This window comes from Perissodus microlepis, chromosome 14 (genome assembly GCF_051167445.1).
Source record: "Perissodus microlepis isolate ML-2025 ecotype Zambia chromosome 14, ASM5116744v1, whole genome shotgun sequence".
NCBI lineage: Eukaryota > Metazoa > Chordata > Actinopteri > Cichliformes > Cichlidae > Perissodus > Perissodus microlepis.
The window spans coordinates 33,794,301-33,819,931 of NC_140474.1; the positions used below are offsets into that span (position 1 = coordinate 33,794,301).

Genomic DNA, 25,631 nt, shown 5'->3' on the forward strand with positions numbered 1-25,631 from the left:
AGAGCCTTCTCCAATTTGACTTTTATCTGAACTGCATTTTAATGAAATAAATGATTTTAATTGGGACTGACTTTCTTCTTCGTCTGATGGCACACTGTTTTCTTTAAATTTTAAACAAAATATTCAAAGCCGTATATGCCTTAATCCCAAATCACCAGATAAATCATCTCTTATTAACACTTTTTTTTTAACTAGTATGCCAAATAGGTTTGTGGGTGAGAAACGCTAAACTCTTACAGTCCAAGCCTGGTATCTTTACAAAAAGAAATTTAAAGTTTTTATTTACGACTTCAGTCAGATTTAACTGGGGTCGTATTACAATTCCAATTTAGCATGGAGATATTTCCATTGGCCATTCTCCTACATAAGAGGAACCAGACGTGGGCTACTGCGAGAAAGTCTGACTAATGACGATTGGCTATGTTTTCGTAAGTTTCATAATTGGTTCAATGCCTCCATTAGGAGGGCAAATGCTCATACCATCAAGATGGTTTCTGAACAGTCACAGCTAGCTTTTGATTGTATACAGTCACAGCTGTGTCAGCTCTGACTGGTTTTAAATACAAATAAAACCAAGGTCATGTTGTTCTGAAATAGAAAGTGCATGCCTGCAGTACTTCACTCTCTTGTACCCGGCATTTCTATTGAACCTGTGACCTCATACAAATACTTGGGTGTTTGTGATTGGTGATAATCTTTCCTGTAAGCTACATATTGCTCACCTGTTAAATAAACTTTTTTCTTTTTTCCAAAATCATTGCTAATTTGTGTTTCACTTTCACTGCAAGGAAAAGGCATCTTGCTACCATCTTTTTACCCCTCCTAACTGGCTCTGCTCATTCTCTCCATCTTTTGGACTCTATCTGGTTGACTGGTCCTTATTGGCCTTGCTATTTGTGGTTTACTGCCCTCCTATTACATGTTACTCAAAGATTTTAGTCATAGTTTGTGGTCTCAAGACTTAATTACATTGAGTGTTCGTACAGAACTTGGAAAGAAGACATTCTTCTTTTCTGCCCCGTTTTCATGGACTACATTACAGAAGGACTTACAACTCTCTCAGTAGATTTCACTTGCAGAGTTTAAAAGATGTACAAATGCCCTTGTGAAATCATAATTGTGAATTTGTTCTTGTTTTTCCAGTAACTGTTTAAACATGAGCTAATTTTTATTTTTGTCATTTTATTCCTATTTTATTGTTTTATTGTTATTTTATTTTGTTTGTCTCTCTTGTAAATGAGACATTGAGTCTCAATGAAGGTTAAATAAATTAATGACCACCTCTGGTGGAGTTGGGCTCCCTCCTCCTGCTGGCATGGTATCGCCGAGATGTGTGGCCCCAAATCTTCCCTACCGTTGAGGGCTGCTGATGGCCCATCTCTGTCTGCCTCTTGCTCTGGTGGGGCATTTTTGCAGTTTCCCACCCTAATTTCTTTTTTTTTTTTTTTTTTTTTTTTCGCTTGTCCCATTTGGTTCTTTAGCCGTCAGAATTGTTGTCTGAAGACCAACAAGGATACCCAATGGATTTACTTTGCCAAATGGATCATCACAGCCTTGCCGTATTGGTCCATTTGATCGACCTTTGTTGTTATTATTTATTTTATTTTATTTTCAGTTGTTACAGACGGGACAGACATGACTGAGGGATAGGAAAGGGAGAAAGAAAAATGAAGGAAAAGAAAAACAGATAGGAAGAGGGACAGTGAGAAAGGGCACTTAAAAAGAGAAAGAAGAAAAAAAAAATCTCCTGGATCACCTGTTGAGAGAAAAAGAAGAGAAAACAAGCAATAGAGCAACATACTAAACACAACACCATCACATTAATCTAGCTAAGTGTAAACAGCACTAAATACTAAATATTGAATGTTGTTGTGTAGCAAGCAGGACCGACAGTGCACAATGTGCTTGGAAATAGCAGCCAATAGAGGTGTAGTTTATGTCTATGAACAGTGAACACCCGTGTGCACACCTGTGTGGATCAGCGCGCTTGTATTCAAAAGGTTTCCCCTTGTAATGGTCTGCTAGAGGATGTAGAGAGCCATAGCCCTGTCCCCCAGGGCATGAAGCAGGCATGGAGGAGATCCAGGCCCCAGACATCCAGAGGCCCCAGAGTGCGAGAGCCCAAGGAGGACCACCGGAGGGGCATCCGTGCCACCCTCCTGGGAAGAGCTGGGGAGAGCCCCAGATGAAGGGTCACCCAGTAGCCACAGAGCAGAAGCCAGAGGGGGCTGCAGTGGCGTGCCCGCCGGCTCTGCCGGCAGCCAGCTGTGCCAGAGTGAACCGAGCTGCAGGCCCAGAGGCCGGAGGCCCGAGGGCCCCCTTTGCCCCGGAAGAGGCCTGACCGAGCAACAGGCACCAGGCCCCGCCAATTAGTCACCGGGAGTGAGCTGGTACATACCTGAGCACCCAGCCCTGGACACCAAGAAACACCAACGCACCGACCCCTGAGGGCATCAGTTACCGGCAGGGAGTGTGGTGAGGGGAGATAGGCCTTTGGAGGGCCTGGGAGTTCCCAGAGAGGTGGAGTGTAAGACCCGACCTGACAAACAGGGACACACAGACAGAAACATGTATTCCCACCCTCATGCACACATATACAAATACTCAGCACTCACCCAACGTAGGGATAGACATACGTGGACACTGTACACACAATCACACTCCCCAAACAAACTCTATACCCCGGGTTCAGGTACCCTCGCCCCTGGAGGGGGAAATGGCACCTAGACCCAGGAGATGTTGCCCTTTCCCCCAGGGTGGAGGCAAGCAGACTGCCCCAGGCTCCGCAGCAGCAGGGAGGCCCCGCATCCCAGATCCCAATCGGACGGCCAACACTTCCTTCCAGCCCCCCCGCCCCGATGGCCAGCAGAGAACAGTGTGTGAAGACCCCAAACCTCCCTCCTCTCGCTCATGTGTAGTGTTGCTGCGTGTTGTTCTAAGGTGCATTTAAAACTCGGGAGAGCATGGTGCTGCTGCCAGAGAGCAGCAGGTGTTAGCATGGCCCCTCCCGAGAACCCTCAGTGTCTACATGGATTTAAAATTGAGAGGTGGGCACCAGCGCCAGAGGTGGGGTTGAATACACAGACCGTCCACTGGACGCCGTTAACGTGCCCACCCCCAAGGCCCTATATGTATGTCGATAGTAGACACCCAGGTTAAGTTTATTCTCCACCTCTCCTATGACTCTCCCCCACCTGCAGTGTGGACTCCTGCAAGAACGGAACAAACTCCCTGTCAGTTGAAGAGCCCCCTAGTTAGGCCGATGCGCCTCTAAGAGCAACCAGAGCCACTAACCAGTTTATGACCACAACCCCTGGGTTAAGCCCTCCAGGAATAACGTCCCTAGGGATTCTCCAAACGCCCTAAGCCCATCCCAACCTCCACATCAACCAATGGCGAAGGCGGGACCAAACCACGACCCCCCACCCCCGCTAGGTGATGGAGCTGATCAGAGGAGCCCAGAGGGATTGATCTAATGTGGTGGCAGAGGCTGTCTCGAGACTAATGTGATCTATTAGATGATTTCTATATTGGCTAGAGTTAAGATTATTTTTATTTTTCCAGTTCATGAGGACCGTTTTCTTGGCAATGCATAGGGCAGTAAAAATCATGTGGACTGTATTAGTTTCTGTAGTGACATCATCCAATTTGCCCAACAAGCACAATAAAGGGGAGGTTGGAATTTTACATTTGAGACACTTTGATAAGTCTTCACATATCCCGCGCCAAAACTTCTGCACTGGTGGACAGAGCCAAAGAGTGTGGATGTAATTGTCTGCTGTATTGCCTTGACAGTGTGAGCAGTTGTTGGAAGATGTAAAGCCCATCTGGAACATCCGATGACCTGTATAGTGCACTCTATGTAGTATTTTGTATTGTATTAATTGCAGACTGGGATTTCTAATCAATTTAAAGGTTTTTAAGCATATCTGAGACCAGACGCTTTGGTCTAAGCCGACTGACAAATTTGCTTCCCACTTTGCAATAGGAAGGGATATTGATTCATCTATTTTAGAAAGTGTTCTGTATATTTTAAACAATAATGGTGGTGTTTGCAATTCAACTTGACTGAGGTTAAATTTCTTTTTTACTATGGATTTAATTTGTTGATCCCATATTGTATAACTAGTCTGTCAAATGGAATAAAGTCTGTTCCTTCTAATATATGTTCTAAGTATTTAATTCCTTTACAACTCCATTCTGGAAAATTAATCATATTATTGTTTTGTAATATGTCAGCGTTATTCCAGATAGGTATACGTCTGCATGGGATTAATGAAGACCGTTATTTTTATAAACTCCCACCATGCTGTCAGAGAAGAGCTGATGTTGATGCTTTTAAAGCATTCATGTCTTTTGATGTTTGAGCTGATAAATGGTAGGTCTGAAATCTCTAGATTATTGCATAGTGCCTGTTCAACATCTAGCCAGGGCTCATCTAAGAAGGTACGTTTTAACCATCCTGAGATGTACTGAAGCCTGTTGGCTAAGAAATATTGTTGAAAATTAGGCAGATCTAATCCTCCTTTATCCTTGGTTCTTTGAAGCGTTTTTAAGCTGATACGCGGGGGTTTATCTTTCCAAAGGAATTTAGAAATATACGAATCCAGAGATCTGAACCAATCTTGTGATAGTTTTTTCGGGATCATTAAAAATAAGTAATTTATTTTTGGCAAGATCATCATTTTTATAGACCCCTGGCGACCCTTCCCATGAGTGATATGGGTAGAGATTTCCATCTAGTCAGATCACCTTCTACTTTCTTTAGAAGTGGGATGTGGTTTAATTTAGTTAAGTCTGAAAGCTTAGGAGAGACATTAATACCTAAATATTTAATATTTCCAGATTGTAGTGGGGCAGAAGAAGAATTATGGAAGGAGCAGTTAATTGGAAGACCTGTAGATTTTGACCAGTTAATTGAATAATCTGAAACTCTTGAAAACCAGTTTATTAGAGTAATTACCTCAGAAAGGTTGGTTTGTGAGTTTTGGAGAAAAAGCAACAAATCATCCGCATAGAGACTGATTTTATGTTCTACGTTCTTACATTTTATGCCCTTAATTGTTTAGCCTGTCTAAATGCTGCTGCTAGTGTTTCGATAAAAATTGCAAAAAGTGAGGGGGAGAGTGGGCATCCCTGTCTGGTGCCCCTCAGGAAACAGAAACTGGAGGATGTCTGGTCATTTGTTCTGACACAAGCTGTTGGTGAATTATATAATATTCTTAGCCAGTTTATGAAAGAGTTTCCAAAACCAAATTTGTGTAAAGTTGCAAATAAAAATTTCCAGTTAACTCTGTCAAACGCTTTTTCTGCATCTAGAGATAATATTGTGGTTTCAATGTTTTTACTGTATGAGTAGTCTATTAAATTAAGTAATCTACGTGCGTTTGTTGATGAGTGCCTACCTTTTATGAAACCAGTTTGGTCAGGATGAATTAAAAAGGGGGTTATCTTCTCTAATCTTTTTGAGAGGGCTTTGCAGATTATTTTGAGGTCTGCATTTATAAGGGATATTGGACGATAGCTTGAGGGAAATAAAGGGTCTTTGCCTGGTTTTAGCAGGAGACTAATGTTGGCAGAATTCATATTTGGTGGTAGTCTGCCATTTTCCTTGATTTCCTGCAACATTCCGTGGAATACTGGTGCCAAAATTGTCCAGAATTCTTTGTAGAATTCTGCAGGGTAGCCGTCTGGACCTGGAGCCTTATTATTGGGCATACTTACCAGGACTTCCTGGAGTTCACCTGCCGTCAGTGGCGAATCCAGTGCCATTGCTTGACTGTCTAGTAATTTTGGAAGAGTTACGTTGTCAAGAAACTGATCAATTTCATTTTTAGACGGGTTTATTTGTGGTGAATATAGAGTTTCATAGAAATCCCTAAAAATGTTGTTTATTCTTCCAGGGTCATATATTGTGTTTCCAGATAAATCTTTAACAGCACATATAGTTGTTTTTTATTTATTTATTTTTAACTGGTTAGCTAGAAATCGACCTGATTTGTTACTGTGTTCAAAATTCTGCAAGCAAAGTCTTTGTACTAGGAATTGTGTTTTTTTTTTTTATTAATAATTTCATTTAATTCTAGTTTTGTTTTGCATATTTTGTTCATTATTTCTTTATCTTGGTTGCACGCGTAAGTTTCTTCTAAGGATTTGATGGTTTTTTCTAGTTCCTGAATATTTTTGTTTTCTTCTTTCTTTTTGTGTGATGAGAAAGAAATTATTTTACCTCTCATCACAGCTTTCCCTGCTTCCCATAGAACAGAAGCTGATGTTCCGGGAGTGTCATTAAAGTCTAAATATGAAGTCCACTCTTTTTTAAAATATTTAATACAGTCTTCATCTTTGAGCAGCGATGTATTGAATCTCCAGTTTTTACTTGGTGTAGCGTTCTTCTTATGTATTAGTGTTAAAGATACAGGAGCATGATCGCTGACAGCTATAGGGTGAATCTCAGTGACTGAAATATCACTCAGCAGTGAGCTGCTGACTAGGAAATAATCTAGACGAGAGTAGGAGTGATGGACATGTGAGAAGAAAGAATATTCCTTACTGTTGGAGTGAAGGGAGCGCCATGCATCGCAAAGGCCAAAGTCGCTCATATACTGTTCGATTATATTTGTGGACTGCCAATTGCGCTGAGTTCCTGTTGTGTTGAGCCTATCTATTTCTTCATTTAGTCCAAGGTTGAGGTCGCCTCCAAGAATAAGTGTGCAATCAAGGTGTTCATAGAGTGCACTAAAAAATCCGTGGAAGAATGAGGATTCATCAACATTTGGACCATATATACTTACAATACATAGCTTTTTGTTAAATACTGATAATTTAATAATAAGGAATCTACCCTCTGGATCTATAACTGTATCGAGTACTATAAAATTAACATTTTTATGTATTAAAATTGCTACTCCCCTTTGTCTAGAATTATAACAGGCTGCAGACACATTAGGAAACTCAGGTGTTTTAAGTTCGTTTAAACCTGTGACAGGCCTGTGAGTCTCTTATAATAAAACAACATCTGCCTGTAGTTTTTTAAGCTGGTTAAATATCTTTAACATTTTTTCTCTGGTGCCAGCTCCATTTACATTCCATGTGACAAACCTTAGTGTGCCCATAATTGTGTGTGTATGTCTAATGATGTACGCTGGGTGTTTCGTTTAGATGAAGAGAATGTGGAGACATCACTTGTTTGTAAATAGAAAGAGAAAACAAAATGTGTGGTGAGAGGCTCCATAAGCCTGACTATGTGTGTGTATATTCACTAATATGAACAAGCGTGGCTTGCGTGTGTGTCCTATAAGTCTGTGTGTGCTGTGAGGCTGTTGTAAATGTGCTGCCGTGGAGCGCATGTTTTTTGCGTGATCGTGGTGTGTGAATATGCAGAAATAGAGGGTGTTGTTTTTAGGTGAGTGGGGAAGTAGGTGATCACAGCAGTGAAAGAAAAGAGAAAGAAAAAAACCACGAGAACAGTGAGCGACAACAACAAAAAAGAAAAGAAACAGAAACATTCCAATTAAAGCAATGACGGAGGGTGACAGTGTTATATCGGCTATGACATCATACTGATATTACAAGGTTAAACCCATGTTAAAGGAGAGAGTGTGAATGAATAAGAAAAGAGTGTAGCGGGTTCTTATCTGGAGTGCAGTCAATATAACCACGGAGTGGTGCCGGGGTCGCGGTAGAGCTGTCCGTCCACATAGAGCCGGTGTTCCAGATCTACTGGCGTTTAGATCTACTGGCGTTAAGATCTACTGGCGTTTAGATCAACTGGCGTTGGTCGAACAGATGTGTGGCAGTCTTGCATTTCAGGAGCTGCTACTGACAAACCAGCAAAAAAAAAAAACGCCAAATGTGTCATCTGTGATACTTGTGAGGTTATTTCAAACACACTCCGTCAGTCTTGATGCTGTTGAACAACAAAATGTTTAAAAATGTGCCGAGTTTACCTGTTGATATCCTCATGCGCGACGCGATTGCGAAAACAGCAAACAATTAACACCACGCCAATGTTGTTCACAGGACAGCAGGAGTAAACGATCGGGAGACTCTTGTCGTCGTTATCGTCCCCCTCGCACGTTTTATTTCTCCGGTTTCAGCGTGTTTGCTTCACAACTAAAGCGTGCAGTTTACTTTGTGTGCACTAACATGGACTCGAATCAACCAGTGCCACCTCCGGCCAAGTGCCACAGCCTACAGCCAGATCAACTTGTGACACATCTGCAGCACGTTTGAATTCGTTTCATGCACAATACATTTGTACCTTTCAATTGTGTCTGTTTGTGCGTCATGCAAATAAACCTTTGAAATGAATGAAATGACACTAATATTTCACTAGTGTTGTAACATCACATGTCGTTAGAGTAGTCTGCCTGTGTCTTTTCTCTGCGAACAAACATTTTAGAGTTGGTTGTTATATACAGTCTGTATAAGTATGGTTAATCTAATGAACATTTGTAAGGAGATGGGAGTTACTGTGAATGTACAGAAGATGATTAGTAATAAACAGTCAGACAATGACTCTGACAATCTCATTCAATCTTGCAGATTAAATGCACCTTCTGCGGAAAGTGGTACCACACAGTGTGTGTGGACTTCCCCTGTGCAGAAGGCGACTACAAATGTTGTGGGTGCTAAATAAACAGAAAAAATTGATCCCTGTTATCTTTGCTTACTGATTGTTTTTAGTGTTGACAATCCACATTGCTGCCATTGCATCTTTCAACATGTTTGTGGGTAGATTTGGATGTACCAGGGGTAAGTGCAGCCACTCAGCCTCTACTCAATGTGATCATAGCAGCAGGTGCAGATGTGTCACAAGTTAATCTAGTAGTAGGCTATGGTATTTGGCCACAGGTGGCAGCAGTGGACTGACCTCCATTGGAGACTGCTCCAGCTGCTATGTGATAGTGGATCTGCTACCAATTGAAGATCATATGCAGGTTTTGGAAATTAACCCTTGTATTATGTTGAAAAACAAAAAAATGACATTGATTTTGTTGCGGGTCATTTTGACCCGTACTGTGTAAATCCACTCAGAATTGTCAAGAAACTGCAATAAAACAATAGCAACTTTATTTCCCATGAGATAAACATGTAGAACACAGACATACAACAGTTAGATTTTCCATAACTATTTTACGAACAGTTTGGTAAAGGTTGTTCGTTCTTACAAACACATTTCTTTTGAACTTGCCCAACGTTCTCAGTTTTTCAATGTTCAACATTTTCAATTTTGTCCACATGATGGACAGAATGTAACTGTGTGCTTTCTGCAGATGTACTTCTTGCATTTCTCACAAAAAGTGCTTGTTTTCAAACAGGAATCTTCCTAACTAAGATTTAAAACAAATGATTTCTACGTCTCCTCCAGTCTCAAAAACAGATGACAAACCAATCGACACACCTGAGTCACTGACTTTCTTAAATCCATTCACTCTCACTGGCTCTGTTTATTACTAATCACTGTGTAACTGCTGTAAATTCACAGTAACTGCCACCTCCTTACAAATGTTCATTAGATTAACCATACTTATACAGACTGTATATAACAACCAACTCTAAAATGTTTGTTCGCAGAGAAAAGACACAGGCAGACTACGCTAACGACATGTGATGTTACAACACTAGTGAAATATTAGTGTCATTTCATTCATTTCAAAGGTTTATTTGCATGACGCACAAACAGACACAATTGAAAGGTACAAATGTATTGTGCATGAAACGAATTCAAACGTGCTGCAGATGTGTGTCACAAGTAGGCTGTGGCACTTGGCCAGAGGTGGCGCTGGCTGATTCGAGTCCATGTTAGTGCACACAAAGTAAACTGCACGCTTTAGTTGTTGTGGTATCGCAAGAGATTAGTAGGTTATATAAATATATGAGTATGCATAATAGTTATTATTCATAGATACCTACATCCTAAGTTCCTGTTATTCATCTGAAAGAAACAGAATGAGTGTGTTGTTACAATGGTAATGCCAGGAGAGGCAGTATTGGTTCTGTGTTACATTAATGTGTAAGGAAGTGGAAGAAGAGTGTGTCCTGTAGGAGGCAGTAGAAAATGGATACTGATGTTCTGTACATGCCCTGAAAGAAAGGTTCAGTAAACCAGTGCAACGATACTCCATTGTAAGTCTCAGTTATTGTATTTTTAGTTTTTGAAGATGCAACAGTTGTGAAGCAAAAACGCTGAAACCGGAGAAATAAAACGTGCGAGGGGGACGATAACGACGACAAGAGTCTCCCGATCGTTTACTCCTGCTGTCCTGTGAACAACATCGGCGTGGTGTTAATTGTTTGCTGTTTTCGCGATCGCGTCGCGCATTTGGATATCACCAGGTAAACTCGCCACATTTTTAAACATTTTGTTGTTCAACAGCATCAAGACTGACGGAGTGTGTCTGAGATAACCTCACAAGTGTCACAGATGACACATTTGGCGTTTTTTTTCCTGGTTTGTCGGTAGCAGCTCCTGAAACGCAAGACTGCCACACATCTGTTCGACCAACGCCAATTGATCTAAACACCAGTAGATCTGGAACACCGGTCCACGGTGATGACAGCGCGGGAGCCTCTCTGGATGAAGCTACGTGGAACTGGGAACATGACCTTGCGTCGTTCCAGGATCTCTTTGGGGAACTGGTCGTTCACGCTGAAGTCCGTTACTTTCAGCTCCCTGCCGCGACTCTTCACCTGTTCCTTCTGTTTGAATTGGCCGAATTTGGCCACAATTGGACGTGGTCTCCCAGTCGGCGACTTCACGGCCCCCAAGCGATGCACTCTTTCGAAGGCGATGTTCTTTACGGTGTCCTCCAGCAGCTTCAGGTGTGTTTTAATGAAGCTTTTCACCGTTGCTCCGGCAGATTCCGGAATACCAGAAAACACAAGGTTGTCTCGCATGCTACGGGCTTGTAGATCGATAACGGATTCTTTAATTTTTTTATTTTCTATGTTTAACTGGGTCACGTTATCGGTTAGAGATTTGACCGTAGCGTGGCAGTTTCAGCGGCAAGCGTTTCCATCTGCTGCTGGCTGAATTCCAGGGATTCTCTGAGAGATTTAAATTCCCAGTGTGAAATCTCCACCAGGGACAGCCTCGCATCGAAACTGGACAATCGCTTGTCGATTGACGGTGTTCTGACAAACCATCAGGCAATGTTGTGCCGGGGGAGTCTGCCGGGCGACATCTCTTCGATGACGGTGTCTCAATTTTGGCTGGGGAAGATGCAGTCTGAGCCTTCTTCATTACTAAAGCACCGGTCGATGTAATCTTGGAGAGCGTCTAAACTCTCCCCGTTGTCCTCCAGGGTGTTAGACATGATAGGACGGATGTTGTTAGTTATATGACAATTGATTAGTTTATTTGGCAATACTGAAGCTTAAAGAAACTTTGTTAAATTCTACGCGACCATTCGCTTTTTTTCCGCCAAATCTCCGGCGTCTGACGTCACCTACAACATGGGTCGCTTACCGTTTCCCGTCACTTCCCTCGCTAATTTCTAAGTACATTTAATGACAAAGACACACACACACACTTGAACTTGACAATCTTGCTCTTTTTCTCTATCACTTTCGCACACACATACACTAATATCAGAATAAGATTGTTGATTGCATTTTCGAATTCTTGTGTTCCAGGTGTCTGTTTCTCTTACAAGCTTCTGCCTGTCCTGAAAACCAAGATACACAACAGTGCAGTTCAGATCATAATTCTAATTTCCGAAGCAGCCAGGCAGGACAGCCAAAAAAAGTTAAATAAATTAAAAAAAACAAAGAAAACAAAACAGTTTTTAAAAATCAGCAACAGTATGATGGCAGATAGTCACACGATGCAAAGTCTGAAGTAATAGTAGTTCAAGCTACCAGACAGACAACTTGCGTATCTTACACTCAGAGATAAAGACTTTATATAAAGGACCCGATGATTCCACAGGTTTATTTGGCAAACTGATTTTTATTTTACTCTCACATATGTATATACTTCTGTGACTGTACACTTTCCAGTGGGCTCCAGCCCACTGTTCTCCACTCCAAACCTCACATACCTCTTCTGGGCCTCAGCAGCTACTGAAATAGGGAAGGCATGGTTAGCATGATGGATCTCAGCTGTGCCAGGCAGCCTTCCACATCACTGTCCCCTGAACCCACTGCTCCGCCCCTCCCCTGTAGCTGAGCCACAAAACACACCCTGCCACAGCAACATGCTCATTATTTTGCACAGAAATGACAAATTACTGTATGCATAACACTAATGACAATTTTTAAAAATTTATTTAATTGACTTTACTCTGTCAAAACATTTCAAATGAAATTAAGAATGGTGATGTTTATGCCCATTTTGAACTTTAAATATAGTTTAAAATTTGAACTTGACTTAGAATGCACAGGTTTTGACTTTGAACTTTGCCTTCAGCCACAGTGAAAACTAAAAATGACCTTACTGCACTTCAGATTTTACAAATGGATTCATAGCCATACTTAACTAATTTCTTGACTGATCCTGTATTTAATTGTGTGTGCCGCCCAGGTGGGAACTATCGTGGTGTATTTGCCCTGGGTCTGGTCCAGGGTGAGTGGAAGATGTATGTAAAGGGCCCACTCAACAGGGAAGAATGCAACCTATACAACATCAACGTCACAGCTAGTGATGGATTGTTTGTTTCCCAAGCAACAGTAGAAGTGACAGTGGTAGACACCAATGACAACAGCCCAATCTGTGACAAGGTGAGAAATAAAGTTGTGTATTGTTTTGTTTTGTTTTTCTACGTAACTGATTTGGCATAACTAGTTGTGTCCGTGTGTGTGTGTGTGTGTGTGTATGTGACTGCAGGTTATGTATACTGCCTACATTCCAGAGGACCTCCCAGTCACTAGTGTTTTGTTGAGGGTTGGAGCTACAGATGCTGATATGGGTATCAGTGCTTGGATTCAGTACTCTCTACATGGTCCTGGATCCCAAGATTTCACTATTGACTCAGACAGTGGTATGGATGCAGACCAACTTTAAATACACACTTTTTCTCTGAATTAGCATGAATCGCAACTTAATCATACACAAGCCAAATGTCATCCCCCCCGTTTGGCTCCATCACAATATTTCATATCTTGTTTTAAACCTGTCCAGGTGAGATCAAGTCATCTGTGCCTCTGGACCGTGAGATGACACCTAGTTATCAACTGGTTGCCCAGGCTACTGACGGTGGTGGGCGGTGGTGCCGTGCTGTGGTGTATCTGACAGTAACTGATGTGAATGACAATCCACCTATTTTCACCCAGTCTCGGTACACCACCAGCGTCTATGAAGACACAGTCACCAAAGCCCTACTTACACGTATCCAGGCCATAGACCCTGATGAAGGTGATACACTAGGCAACTGTTTATATTATCACTACTACAAGTACTGCTTCCATTGCTAATCTGCATCACAAGAAACCAATTACTCAAGGTGCAACTAATGGAGCCACATCAAAAAAAATTAGCAGTATTTAATATAAATGAGGTACACAACATACCTAATTGAAGTTTGGCTCTTTCTGAAGTGCTCAACCTTTCCAGCACTCCTTTTGGATCACTCCCTGGAATTCTCACAAAAACACAAATGTCAAAAATGTCATTAAGCATGATGCAGATCATGCTTGCAACCTGATGTGTCTTCTCTGGGTTTGAACCATGAGGAAGAGTTTGGTCATGCTGAAAATGAAAGTTGGATTAGATTGACACAGAGGTCCTTGCTTGTGGACTGTTGTGAACTTGCTTTCATGAAGCAGTGTGAAAATAGCATGAGTGCTGGAAGGCACAAATCATTTCACAAGGAGACAACCTTTAAGGAAAAACCATTTTGAAATATTTTTATCAGCAGGGCTGCACATAAGTGGTCCGCAGGTGCACATTCGCTGTCAAAATAAAAGACGCGCACCAGATAAGAAGTTGGAACGCGCGTTTGTGTACATAAGATGTTCTGGAGGAGGACAGACATTTGTTCAGAACTCTTAAAGCTGTCGAAGAAGCAAGCTCCACAAGCAATTACTTTGGTGTTCCTCCACCGCAAAAGAAGCGCGTATTCCCGGAAATTCCGAGAAATTCCGTAAGCAAAGTAATTGCTTACATCTTTAAAACATCGACATCTTTAAGAGTTCTGAACAAATGTCTATCCTCCTCCAGAACATCTTATTTACGCAAATCCGTGTTCCAGCTTCTTTTCTGGTGCGCGTCTTTTATTTTGACAGCAAATGCGTACCTGTGGACCACTTATGTGCAGCCCTGTTTATCAGACATTTCCAGACACGTTAATTCAAAACCTGCATGAAGTGAAAGAAGCTAATGCAAAACCAAACAGTTCTTTTAGAGAAAAATAGTAACAGGGAAATGTTAATATAAAAGCTTACCTAATATACTGTAGTGCTAAAAATAAGTTAAACTAATTGTATACAAATTTTGAAGTGCTTAAAATATTCAGTCTAATAGTTAATAGAGTTTTATAGAGGTTTTATGTCAGGCCACTAGTAAAAAAAAATTTTATAACTGGGTATAAATCTCATATCGTCTCCTACAAAAAATAACAACATTTGGTAAGAAGACAAATCCAAGCACTGGCAAACGTGTTGTTTTCAGTATACTGAGGCCCAAAGCTTCACCCTTTTCTTTTGACATTGCTGTAGGTCCGGGGCGTATGGTGATCTATTCCCTGGCTGACTCTGCAGGAGGATTTTTCTCTATCGACAAATACTCAGGCATCGTGGTCCTGGAACGAGTTCTCGACCGTGAAATCCAGCCATTTTATCAGATAACAGTTTGTGCATCTGATCAAGGCTCACCACTCCCACTCTACTCACTGGTCAATGTCACAATTACTGTCCTGGACATCAATGACAATCCACCTGTGTTTGAGCGACGTGATCAGTTGGCATCTGTGCCAGAAGATGTGGGAGTAGGTACTGAAGTTCTGAGAGTTTACGCTGCCAGCAAGGACATCGGGACTAATGCTGAGATTACTTACAGTATCCGATCAGGGAATGAGCACGGAAAGTTCCACATTCATCCACTCACTGGTGAGTGAGGGACACCCTCTCACTTTGTGTAGGTGTTACAGTATTAGTCTGTGCTTTTCATTGCTTTTCATTGCTCTTACAGTTTCTAAGATGTTATATATCTGTATCTTTCTGTCTATCTGTATCAGCTTTCACTATGCTATGTTGACTCACAACATTATCTGTTGTTCTTAGGGCCATTAAAAATCTGTCACAGATTTTCATCATAAGGTAGAATGTGCATGAGCATCAGTGAATATCAAGACTTGGCCATACAAATTGCCCATCAATATTGTAATTATAACAATAATAATAATAATGATAGTTTATTTGTACTGCACTTTTAAAAACCAGGGTTACAAAGTGCTTTTCAGAAACAATGAAAAAAGAACAATCAAAGGATAAAAATAAGAAATCAATTAAACTATTTATGCAGCACTCAAGTCTAATCTTAAAATCAGAATAAGATACAATTCTAATTTAATGTGGTTCCAGTTTTAGTGAGTAAAAAACTAAACATGTTATATATTTTAGGTTCTTCAAAATAGCCACCCTTTGCTTTGATTACTGCTTTGCATACTCATGGCATTCTCTTGATAAGCTTCATGAGGTAGTTACCTGAAATGGTTTTCCAACAATCTTGAGGACTTTCCAGAGATGCTGACAACTTGTTGGTCCTTTTGCCTTTACTTTGGAGTCCGTCATCCCAAACCATCTGGTTTAAACCCCATCATCCCAAACCATTTGGTTAGGAGCTCTAATGGCAAATTGGTTTACGTGTTAGGTGGGAACAGTTAGCAGGTTTCTGCCTTCGGATCTAAGACTGTACACTGGTTGATACAGGAGTGGTTGGAGCTGCAGTCTCTCTATCAAAGTTTGATAGTTTATTGTATAAAATATTGCAATAGGTTAAGTAGTACAAAAATAGAGCATTTGTCTATATTAGTAGTTAATTTGTAAACCTCATAAGTACATTCTCAGTACTATGATAATGTCTAAAGCATGACTGAAATTCAGAATTTCAGAGATGTTGTTTTGACATAATACTTCAGGAAAATGAGGACAGAGCATCTTCTCCAAGAGTTTTGCTATAAGTAAGTGGTCTGTAATTAATTTAGTCAGAAGAAAGGCCATAATTTTGGACGAGTCCTGTTGCTTCCTATTTATTCCTATCTTTCTATTCCCTCCCGCTCTGTTGATCTGCTATACAGTACACCGTACAGGAGCAGCACTTCTAGTAAATGTTCTAGCTGAATATTTACTTAACTTTCTCTCTCCTCTAACCAATGCGCTTAAAAAAATTCCACCAGCTGTTTCCAGCGGACTCTCCTCTCCAGCACCCTGGCATAGACTTTCCCAGGAAGGCTGAGGAGTGTGATTCCCCTGTAGTTGGAACACACCCTCTGGTCCCCTTTCTTAAAGATGGGGACCACCACCCCGGTCTGCCAGTCCAGTAGTACTGCCCCTGATCTCCCCGCAACATTATAGAGACATGTCAACCAAGACAGTCCTACAACATCCAGAGCCTTCAGGAACTCGGGGCGGACCTCGTCCACCCCAGGGGCTCTGCCACCAAGGAATTGTTTAACTGCCTCAGTGACCTCGCCCCCAGAGATCCCAGAGATTGGCGGGTCATCCCCTTCATCCCAAGACTCTGCTTCCGCCACGGAAGACGTGACAGTGGGATTGAGGAGGTCCTCGAAGTATTCCTTCCACCGCCTGACATTTTTCTTAGTCGAAGTCAGCAGCACTCCATCCGCACTATACACAGTGCAGGTAGAACACCGCTTTCCCCTCTTGAGTCGCCTGACAGTTTGCCAGAATTTCTTCGAGGCAGTCCGAAAGTCTTTCTCCATGGCCTCTCCAAACTCCTCCCACACCCAAGTTTTTGCTTCAGCCACCGACCGCGCCGCATTCCGCTTGGCCTGTCGGTACCTATCAGCTGCCTCAGGACTCCTTCCTCAGCTTGGAGGCTCCCCTCACCTCTGGTGTCCACCATTTGGTTCGGGGAATATCACCACGACAGGCTCCAACTACCTTGTGGCCGCAGCTCAGTGCAGCAGCTTCGACAATGGAGGTGCTGAACGTGGTCCATTCGGACTCCATGTCCCCAGTCTCCCTCGGAATGCTGTTGAAGCTCTGCCAGAGGTGTGAGTTGAAGATCTTGCAGACCGGAGCCTCTGCTAGGCGTTCCCAGCACACCCTCACTGTACATTTAGGTGCACCAGGTCTGTCCTTTGCTGTGTCCTGTGTCCTGATCCAACTCACCACCACGTGGTGATCAGTTGACAGCTCAGCCCCTCTCTTTACCCAATTGTCTAAAACATATGGCCTCAGGTCTGGTGATACGATTACAAAATTGATCATTGACCTGTGGCCTAGAGTGTCCTGGTGCCACGTGCACTTATGGACACTCTTATGTTCGAACATGGTGTTCGTTATGGCCAAACTGTGGTTTGCACAGAAGTCCAATAACAAAACACTGCTCTGGTTCAGATCCGGGAGGCCGTTCCTCCCAATCACACCCTTCCAGGTCTTGCTGTCATTGCCCACATGAGCATTGAAGTCTCCCAGTAGGACAACGGAGTCTCTATGAGGAGCACCCTCCAGTGCCCCACCCAGGGACTCCAAGAAGGCTGGGTACTCTGAACTGCCGCTCGGCGCATAAGCGCAGACGACGGTCAGGACCCATTCCCTGACCCGAAGGCGAAGGGAACAAACCCTCTCATCCACTGGGAGAAACCCCAACATACCAGCAGCAAGCTGAGGGGATACCGAGATACCCACCCCGGCCCGCCGCCTCTCACCATGGGCAACTCCAGACTGAGACAGAGCCCAGCTTCTATCCAAGAGGCTGGTTCCAGAGCCCAGGCCATGCATCTAGGTGAGCCCATATATATCTAGCCAGTACCTCTCAACCTCACGCACTAGCTCAGGCTCTTTCCCCATTCCATGTCCCAGTTGCCAGTCTTGGTAGCCAGGGTTCGGTCTGTCAGGACCTCCGCTCCTGGCCGCCGTCCTGCTCACATTGAACCCGACCTCTACGGTGCCTCCTGCGGGTGGTGGGCCTGCAGGAAGATGGGCCCATGTCCCTTTTTTCGGCTGTGCCCGACCAGGCCCCATGGACCAAGGCCCGGCCACCAGACGCTTGCCCTCGGGCACCCTCCCTGGGCCTGGCTCCAGGGCGAGGCCCCGGTAACCCTATCCCGGGCAGGGTGAACTGCCCGGGATATAGGGTAGGGCAAATATACAACAAACAACAAGCACTCATATAAAATGAGTTATAATGGATAAAGACTAAGATAAATGGATAAATATTGAGATATAGGTATAACTATGAATATAAAAGGACAACTATTTGTGCAACTATGTAGTGGTATTAAAAAGTGACACGGTGCATTAAGGTTTGATTAATTCTGTTCCACATGTGTGGGTCTGACCCAAGTGGAAGAATTACAGAGTCTGATAGCAGCAGGAAGGAATGATCTCCTGTAACGTTCCATCAGACAGCAAGGTTGAAGGAACCTATTGCTGAAACTGCTCTTCAAGTCGTCCAGTGTGTTATGGATGGGGTGGGTGTCATTGTCCATGATTGCCAGCAGTCTTGTCAGCATTCTGTTACTGATCACCTCCTCCAGGGTGGCGAGCTTTATGCCAACAACAGACTCGGCCTTCCTGATGAGTTTGTTCAGTCTGTTTGCATCCTTTGCTTTGATTCCTGCACCCCAGCATTTTTGAAATATCCCCATTAAAAAGAAAAGCAAAAGTAAAAGAAAGGTTGCATATTTCAAATATTTTTTAATCTTCTTTATCTTCATCTTCTTTATCTTGTAATATTTTTCATTATCAATTCAATTATTTTTCCTTGCCCATTGCCCTTGGTCTGGAGCTCCATTCAAGATCTTGGCTCATTGGGTGAGGATGATCATGAAAAACGTGGTTGATCTACCCAAAACTAAAGGAGGTGATTCGAGAATGACTTTATGTAAGCCACCGCTCCTCCATTTCGAAAGGAGCCAGTTGAGCTGGTTTGAGCAGGTGGTGTGTTTCAGGCATGTCCTACTTAGGGTTACCCTAACCCAGGGCTTACTGGAGACAACAGATCTGTCAGCTGGCTTGGAAGTGACTTGATGTGGAAGTCGGAAGAGTTGGCCGGGGTAAGGGACTTCTATATTTAGACTGCTGCCCCCTGTGACCCAAACTTGGATACGTGGCAGAAATGGATGGATGGATGGATGAAAAATACTTAATTATGGTACACATGTCCTTCTAGAATTTACCAAATGTTTAAATGCCTTCTATTTAAGGGTTTTAAATAGAAGGCCGTATAAACTATATAATGATGGTAAGTATTTATAGCAACAATATGAGCTCAGAAAGTAGAGCAGGTGATCCAATCGCTATAAGGCATTTCCCAGCCTCTCACAATCCGCACAAGACCTCCAACTGGTCAGTGCATTTGGCGGTGTGTAAGAGTGATTCGTTATCGATTGTAGGTATAGAATAAAATAAATGAAGTGTTGTGTGAAAAGGCAAATTTCGCTTATTGCTTTAAGGAGTCAATATGATTAGTAAAGCAATTTATAATCTCCCAGTTTGTTAACATTTTGAAATTCCAACCCATTACAAATGTCTATAATTATCTTCTCTTCCCCTTTCCCTTTCTCTTATTCAGGTGCCATTTTAGTTGCCCAGCCTCTTGATTATGAGACCTGCAGAGATTACTTCCTGACAGTAGAGGCTCGTGATGGTGGCACGCCCTCTTTGAGTGCCATTACTACTGTGAACATAGACCTAACAGATGTAAATGACAATCCACCCATGTTTAGCCGCAGTGTCTACACTGCAGTGGTGTCAGAGGATGCCACTGTTGGCGAGCCTGTTGTTCAGGTATGTTTAAAGAATTAGTCAGGTTTTTGCTGCATGTATGTCTGAAGTAGTCGACTAGTCACTAATTGCAACTAGACTAATTTAATAGTTGACGCGTCGTTTGAAGTTTTGTAAGATCCTGAAAGACACAGGAATAAGTAGTAGGATTGAAGAGTGTAATAACGCACTGAAACGGAAGATGGCAGCAATGCATGTACAAGGATGCAGGCTGCCAATAAACGCCAAAGAAGAAGAAGCAGTCTGTGGTATCGTAGCTGTGTCCAAATTTAGGGGCTGCATCCTTCGGAGGCTGCATTTGTAGGCCGATTACATTACAGCAGGGGTAGGCAACCTTTCTGATGATGAGTGCCATCTAAAATTTCCTCAAAAGTCAATGTGCCATATGATTGCATTAGCAATAAATTTAATAACACTCTATATCAACAGTTACACACTATATAGAACAACTTTATAGTATTATATTTGTTCGCATATGTTGGCAGCTATCAGCGAATAGTTATCAGCTATTTTGAAACAAAAGAAAGACACTTTTTATCCATAACAAAAACTCCATAACAGCAAATGAACTGTACAACAGAACACCCAAATGCTATTTATGGTCTTCTCACAACTATGATAAGAAAAATAAACTGGGCCAATATGGCATGTTTGTTAATACAAGGATACACGTTAATGTGATCTCAGATCTCCCACTCAGAGACACAGGTCTCAGAGTATAGGCGCAAGTATAACTTGTCAGGTAGTGATGTCCAGCAGGTGAAAATGCAAGCTCCATGAACACGCACAGCTATAGATTCCAGCTGCGTTCGTAGTTCTGCAAACTTTGACCCCCACAGAGTCGAGCTTTTCAGTTCAATCAGCTGCATTTTGATGTCCTCTGTGCCAGCCAGTTAATGTGAGGCAAATCCAGCTGCTCATTAAAGCTTTCTGGTTTGATCAGAAAAGAGAACATTGGTCCATACACCTGAAAGTCACGAAAACACATTGTGAATTCTGTCTCAAGTCTACGGATGTATCCGTGGATTTACGTGGTGCTAATGCTGCGCTGAGCAGACAGCTCCTGAAGCTTTTGAAGTTTTGGAAATTTCAACATCACTTGCAAAAACTGCCAGCTAGCACGTCCCTCTCACCAGTAAGCTAAGTTATTTTTAGCCAATTACAAGTTGAATCTCGTAGTTGGGGTTGTTAGCTAAGATACCGTCATTAAGAAGCGGCACAACTTATGTGTCTATGCAAGCTAATTTGCGATGCACTGCTGGCCCGGCCATTTATTTTTTAATATACCTTCTCAGATTAATTCACTGCTTGTCATGCCCAGGGCTGGACTGGGAAAAAAAATCAGCCTGGGCATTTTGACTAGAGACCGGCCCACCAGGTATTATACAGGGAGTGCAGAATTATTAGGCAAGTTATATTTTTGAGGAATAATGTTATTATTGAACAACAACCATGTTCTCAATGAACCCAAAAAACTCATTAATATCAAAGCTGAATGTTTGTGGAAGTAGTTGTTAGTTTGTTTTTAGTTTTAGCTATTTTAGGGGGATATCTGTGTGTGCAGGTGACTATTACTGTGCATAATTATTAGGCAACTTAACAAAAACAAATATATACCCATTTCAATGATTTATTTTTACCAGTGAAACCAATATAACATCTCCACATTCACAAATATACATTTCTGACATTCAAAAACAAAACAAAAACAAATCAGCGACCAATATAGCCACCTTTCTTTGCAAGGACACTCAAAAGCCTGCCATCCATGGATTCTGTCAGTGTTTTGATCTGTTCACCATCAACATTGCGTGCAGCAGCAACCACAGCCTCCCAGACACTGTTCAGAGAGGTGTACTGTTTTCCCTCCTTGTAAATCTCACATTTGATGATGGACCACAGGTTCTCAATGGGGTTCAGATCAGGTGAACAAGGAGGCCATGTCATTAGTTTTTCTTCTTTTATACCCTTTCTTGCCAGCCACGCTGTGGAGTACTTGGACGCGTGTGATGGAGCATTGTCCTGCATGAAAATCATGTTTTTCTTGAAGGATGCAGACTTCTTCCTGTACCACTGCTTGAAGAAGGTGTCTTCCAGAAACTGGCAGTAGGACTGGGAGTTGAGCTTGACTCCATCCTCAACCCGAAAAGGCCCCACAAGCTCATCTTTGATGATACCAGCCCAAACCAGTACTCCACCTCCACCTTGCTGGCGTCTGAGTCGGACTGGAGCTCTCTGCCCTTTACCAATCCAGCCACGGGCCCATCCATCTGGCCCATCAAGACTCACTCTCATTTCATCAGTCCATAAAACCTTAGAAAAATCAGTCTTGAGATATTTCTTGGCCCAGTCTTGACGTTTCAGCTTGTGTGTCTTGTTCAGTGGTGGTCGTCTTTCAGCCTTTCTTACCTTGGCCATGTCTCTGAGTATTGCACACCTTGTGCTTTTGGGCACTCCAGTGATGTTGCAGCTCTGAAATATGGCCAAACTGGTGGCAAGTGGCATCTTGGCAGCTGCACGCTTGACTTTTCTCAGTTCATGGGCAGTTATTTTGCGCCTTGGTTTTTCCACACGCTTCTTGCGACCCTGTTGACTATTTTGAATGAAACGCTTGATTGTTCAATGATCACGCTTCAGAAGCTTTGCAATTTTGAGACTGCTGCATCCCTCTGCAAGATATCTCACTATTTTTGACTTTTCTGAGCCTGTCAAGTCCTTCTTTTGACGCATTTTGCCAAAGGAAAGGACGTTGCCTAATAATTATGCACACCTGATATAGGGTGTTGATGTCATTAGACCACACCCCTTCTCATTACAGAGATGCACATCACCTAATATGCTTAATTGGTAGTAGGCTTTCGAGCCTATACAGCTTGGAGTAAGACAACATGCATGAAGAGGATGATGTGGACAAAATACTCATTTGCCTAATAATTCTGCACTCCCTGTAGGAAAAGCCATAAACTTAGCCATAACTTTGGTTGTAAGATTCAGATAACTATTTAATAAAAGCTAGACATTTTAAATGAGAATAAGAAAGAAAAGTATTTCTTTGTGCCCCCCTTTCCCTGTTAATGCCCTACCTGGCCCCCCTGGCAAAACTTTGCTAGACCCGCCCCTGCACAGTTACCAGCTGTCAGGTACTTAGAAAAGGATCCTGGTGTTATTTGTCTCTCAGAAACAGTTCATAACTTGCCTTCAACTCATTCATGTCACCTAAAAGTTAAACCTGTTTCTCCATCACAGCTCTGATGATTCAGTAAGGACATCTCCTGGTTTCATCTTCATGTTTCCCTCTCACCAGATAACCAAACCGATATCATGACCAGCAGCTTTACAGCTGTGGCTCCAGCAAACATCAGCTGATACTAGAAAGTAATATTAAATAAATTGTAACAACAGCTGATCAAGCTTAAACGTGCTGCCGGTACGGGGCAAACTGCATTCCTTTTCACCTCAATACGAAATATTTTCTCTGAATACGAGACGATTCCGTTTTTTAGGGGACGGTTGGCAACTCTAATAATTAACCTTATGAAGAAAAGAAAGTTCACTATAACATCATAGCACCCACAAAGTCAGCATAACGAAAATAAACTACCTAAACTTGGTTTATATCTGACCCAGATAGACTGCAGGTCATAACTTCTTACCTGAAGTTCAGTTCACCTGACACTCAGACGGCGTCCGCCTCGGGCCGCCTTGTACTTTCCCTCATCCACCTGCTGGCTTCCACCTCTTGCTAATGTTACGGAATCTGTGAAAGCTCCGCGATAGCCACCACACGAAGTAACAAATAACGACCCTATCTAAATCCCAGTAACTATTAACGCATTCCTGATTTTGGCATAATAACTAGTTACCGTGCTCTTTACCACAATAATAACGTACTTACTGTAATGCGTACTTAGTAACGCATTAGTCCCTACACTGGTCACGACTCACTCGATAAAGCCTATCATTCAACATGAGAAAGCACGGGTAGGTCCGCTCGGCTTTAGGATGCACCAGGTGACCATCAACTACTATCACTTGGTTGAAGGCTGAGTATAGGGTGTCGTCCTGTATGGCTTTCTTAGCCCTCGCTAGCTGCTGGTTAATGTCCTGCTTAAGTGCGTTTAGCTCTTCTTTCATAGTTTTATTAAAATGGTCCTTAAAGTAAGCCAGGGTCCGACTTTAGTTTGGCCTTTAAGTTACTGATTTGTCGGCTGATTAACTTAATTTCCCCATGTAGGGACCAGCAAAGGCTGCCACTTCTCCACCGCCATGTTCCCTATTCATGCTAGCATGCTCTTCTTCTTGTGCTGAGACTACCTTCTTTGTACTCCCAGACATACTGTCTAAAAGAGAAGTTGTCAAATCAAGTATTTATTTGAATTTTAGGGGGAAATTCTGCTCTACTATCGGGAGTTCAGGTTTAGTCAGCCATCTCGCTCTAATGCCAACTGGAAGCCACAAAGCAGCTGTTCAAACGTCATCACCCAGAAAACTGCCCTTTTGAGATGTTCCCACTCTGAATAGTGAGAGATGAGCTTGTTTAGTGGATTTTAATGCACTTCTGTAACATCCATACTCATTACCTCTTTGATTTCAAAATATTTTTTCTGTATTTCTCTAATGATTTTGACATTTTGACATTCTGTGAAAGGACGCTGTTTTTCACAGTATAGAATATTGTATAGTATATACTGTATATACACATATACAGTATATACATGGCTTTTGGAAGCCACTACTAGTATGAAAAGAGGAGTTTTTACTAATTTAAGGTGGCTTTTCATTTGCACCTTGTGATACACTTGTTGCAAATCTGCTTCCCTTTGGCCAGGGTGCTCTGTTCATTCTCACATTTACATATGATTTTGCTTCATCAGCATTCTTAATGGTGCCAAACAAAGGATCTGCAGCTGTTTTCGCTTGTCTGTTTATGAATCTGATCAGATCTGTACACTTTACTCTCCTTCTACTTGTTTCTTGAATGTCAAAGGCAGAAACTCTGCACATTTCTCTCATTTTATATGGCAGCTTTGACACAATAACTCTGAGATTAGTGGAGTTCTCAATCTTTTGTAGGTGACTGATGTCTTGTTACAACCACTGAGAAACAGGGAATAGCTATGAAGAGCCTTTCCATCATCTGGTTTAATGTGTGGCCAGTTGAATGCTTGGTTCATGTTGGCAGTTGCACTTCTCATTTCTTTACTATAATGATTAAACAGCAAACTTCTGGCCTCACTGTAGGCTTCCTGAGGATTTATGTGCTGGCAACTTCTTACCAAATCTCTGGGTTTAACTCCAATAAACTGTTCAAGGTAATGCAAACTGTCACCGCCCTGGACACCTTGACCTGGCTTCCTGAGGATAGGAGTCACTGAGGTGGCTTGAAGCTGGAGGGTACCACTCCTGACTCCAGCGAACAGTTGATGTCAACTGTAAGAGGGCACAGAGCAGGTAGACATGCTCTGACCAATGTTGTCTGCATGGGGTCCAGGGTGCATGTGGAGGATGTGGACTGAAAGACCCACTTGGTGACCTGGGAAGAATTCACAGACGAAAAAGAGGAGAAGTAGCATGGAGTTAGATGTGCTACGGGGAATGCCGTCCTGAAATTGATGTGCAGGTGCCAGAAGCTATTGATGGATGGAGTTAATTTTTCTTGGAAAAAGTCCAAAAACTTATTGCAGAGGTCAGTGGCACCTGAAAAGAGAGGTGGA

General features: G+C 42.5%; 1 protein-coding gene across 5 annotated transcripts in view; it reads left to right on the forward strand.

Annotated features, from left to right (window-relative positions):
• fat3a (FAT atypical cadherin 3a) overlaps positions 1-25,631 on the forward strand; it is a 185,074-nt gene that overhangs the window by 119,308 nt on the left and 40,135 nt on the right. For all 5 annotated transcript variants that reach the window (XM_084950510.1, XM_084950505.1, XM_084950507.1 and 2 more), the window contains 5 exons: positions 12,530-12,726; positions 12,833-12,986; positions 13,127-13,360; positions 14,662-15,051; positions 19,706-19,920. In XM_084950510.1, coding sequence (XP_084806636.1) covers positions 12,530-12,726; positions 12,833-12,986; positions 13,127-13,360; positions 14,662-15,051; positions 19,706-19,920 — 1,190 coding nt within the window. The remainder of the gene's footprint in view (positions 1-12,529; positions 12,727-12,832; positions 12,987-13,126; positions 13,361-14,661; positions 15,052-19,705; positions 19,921-25,631) is intronic.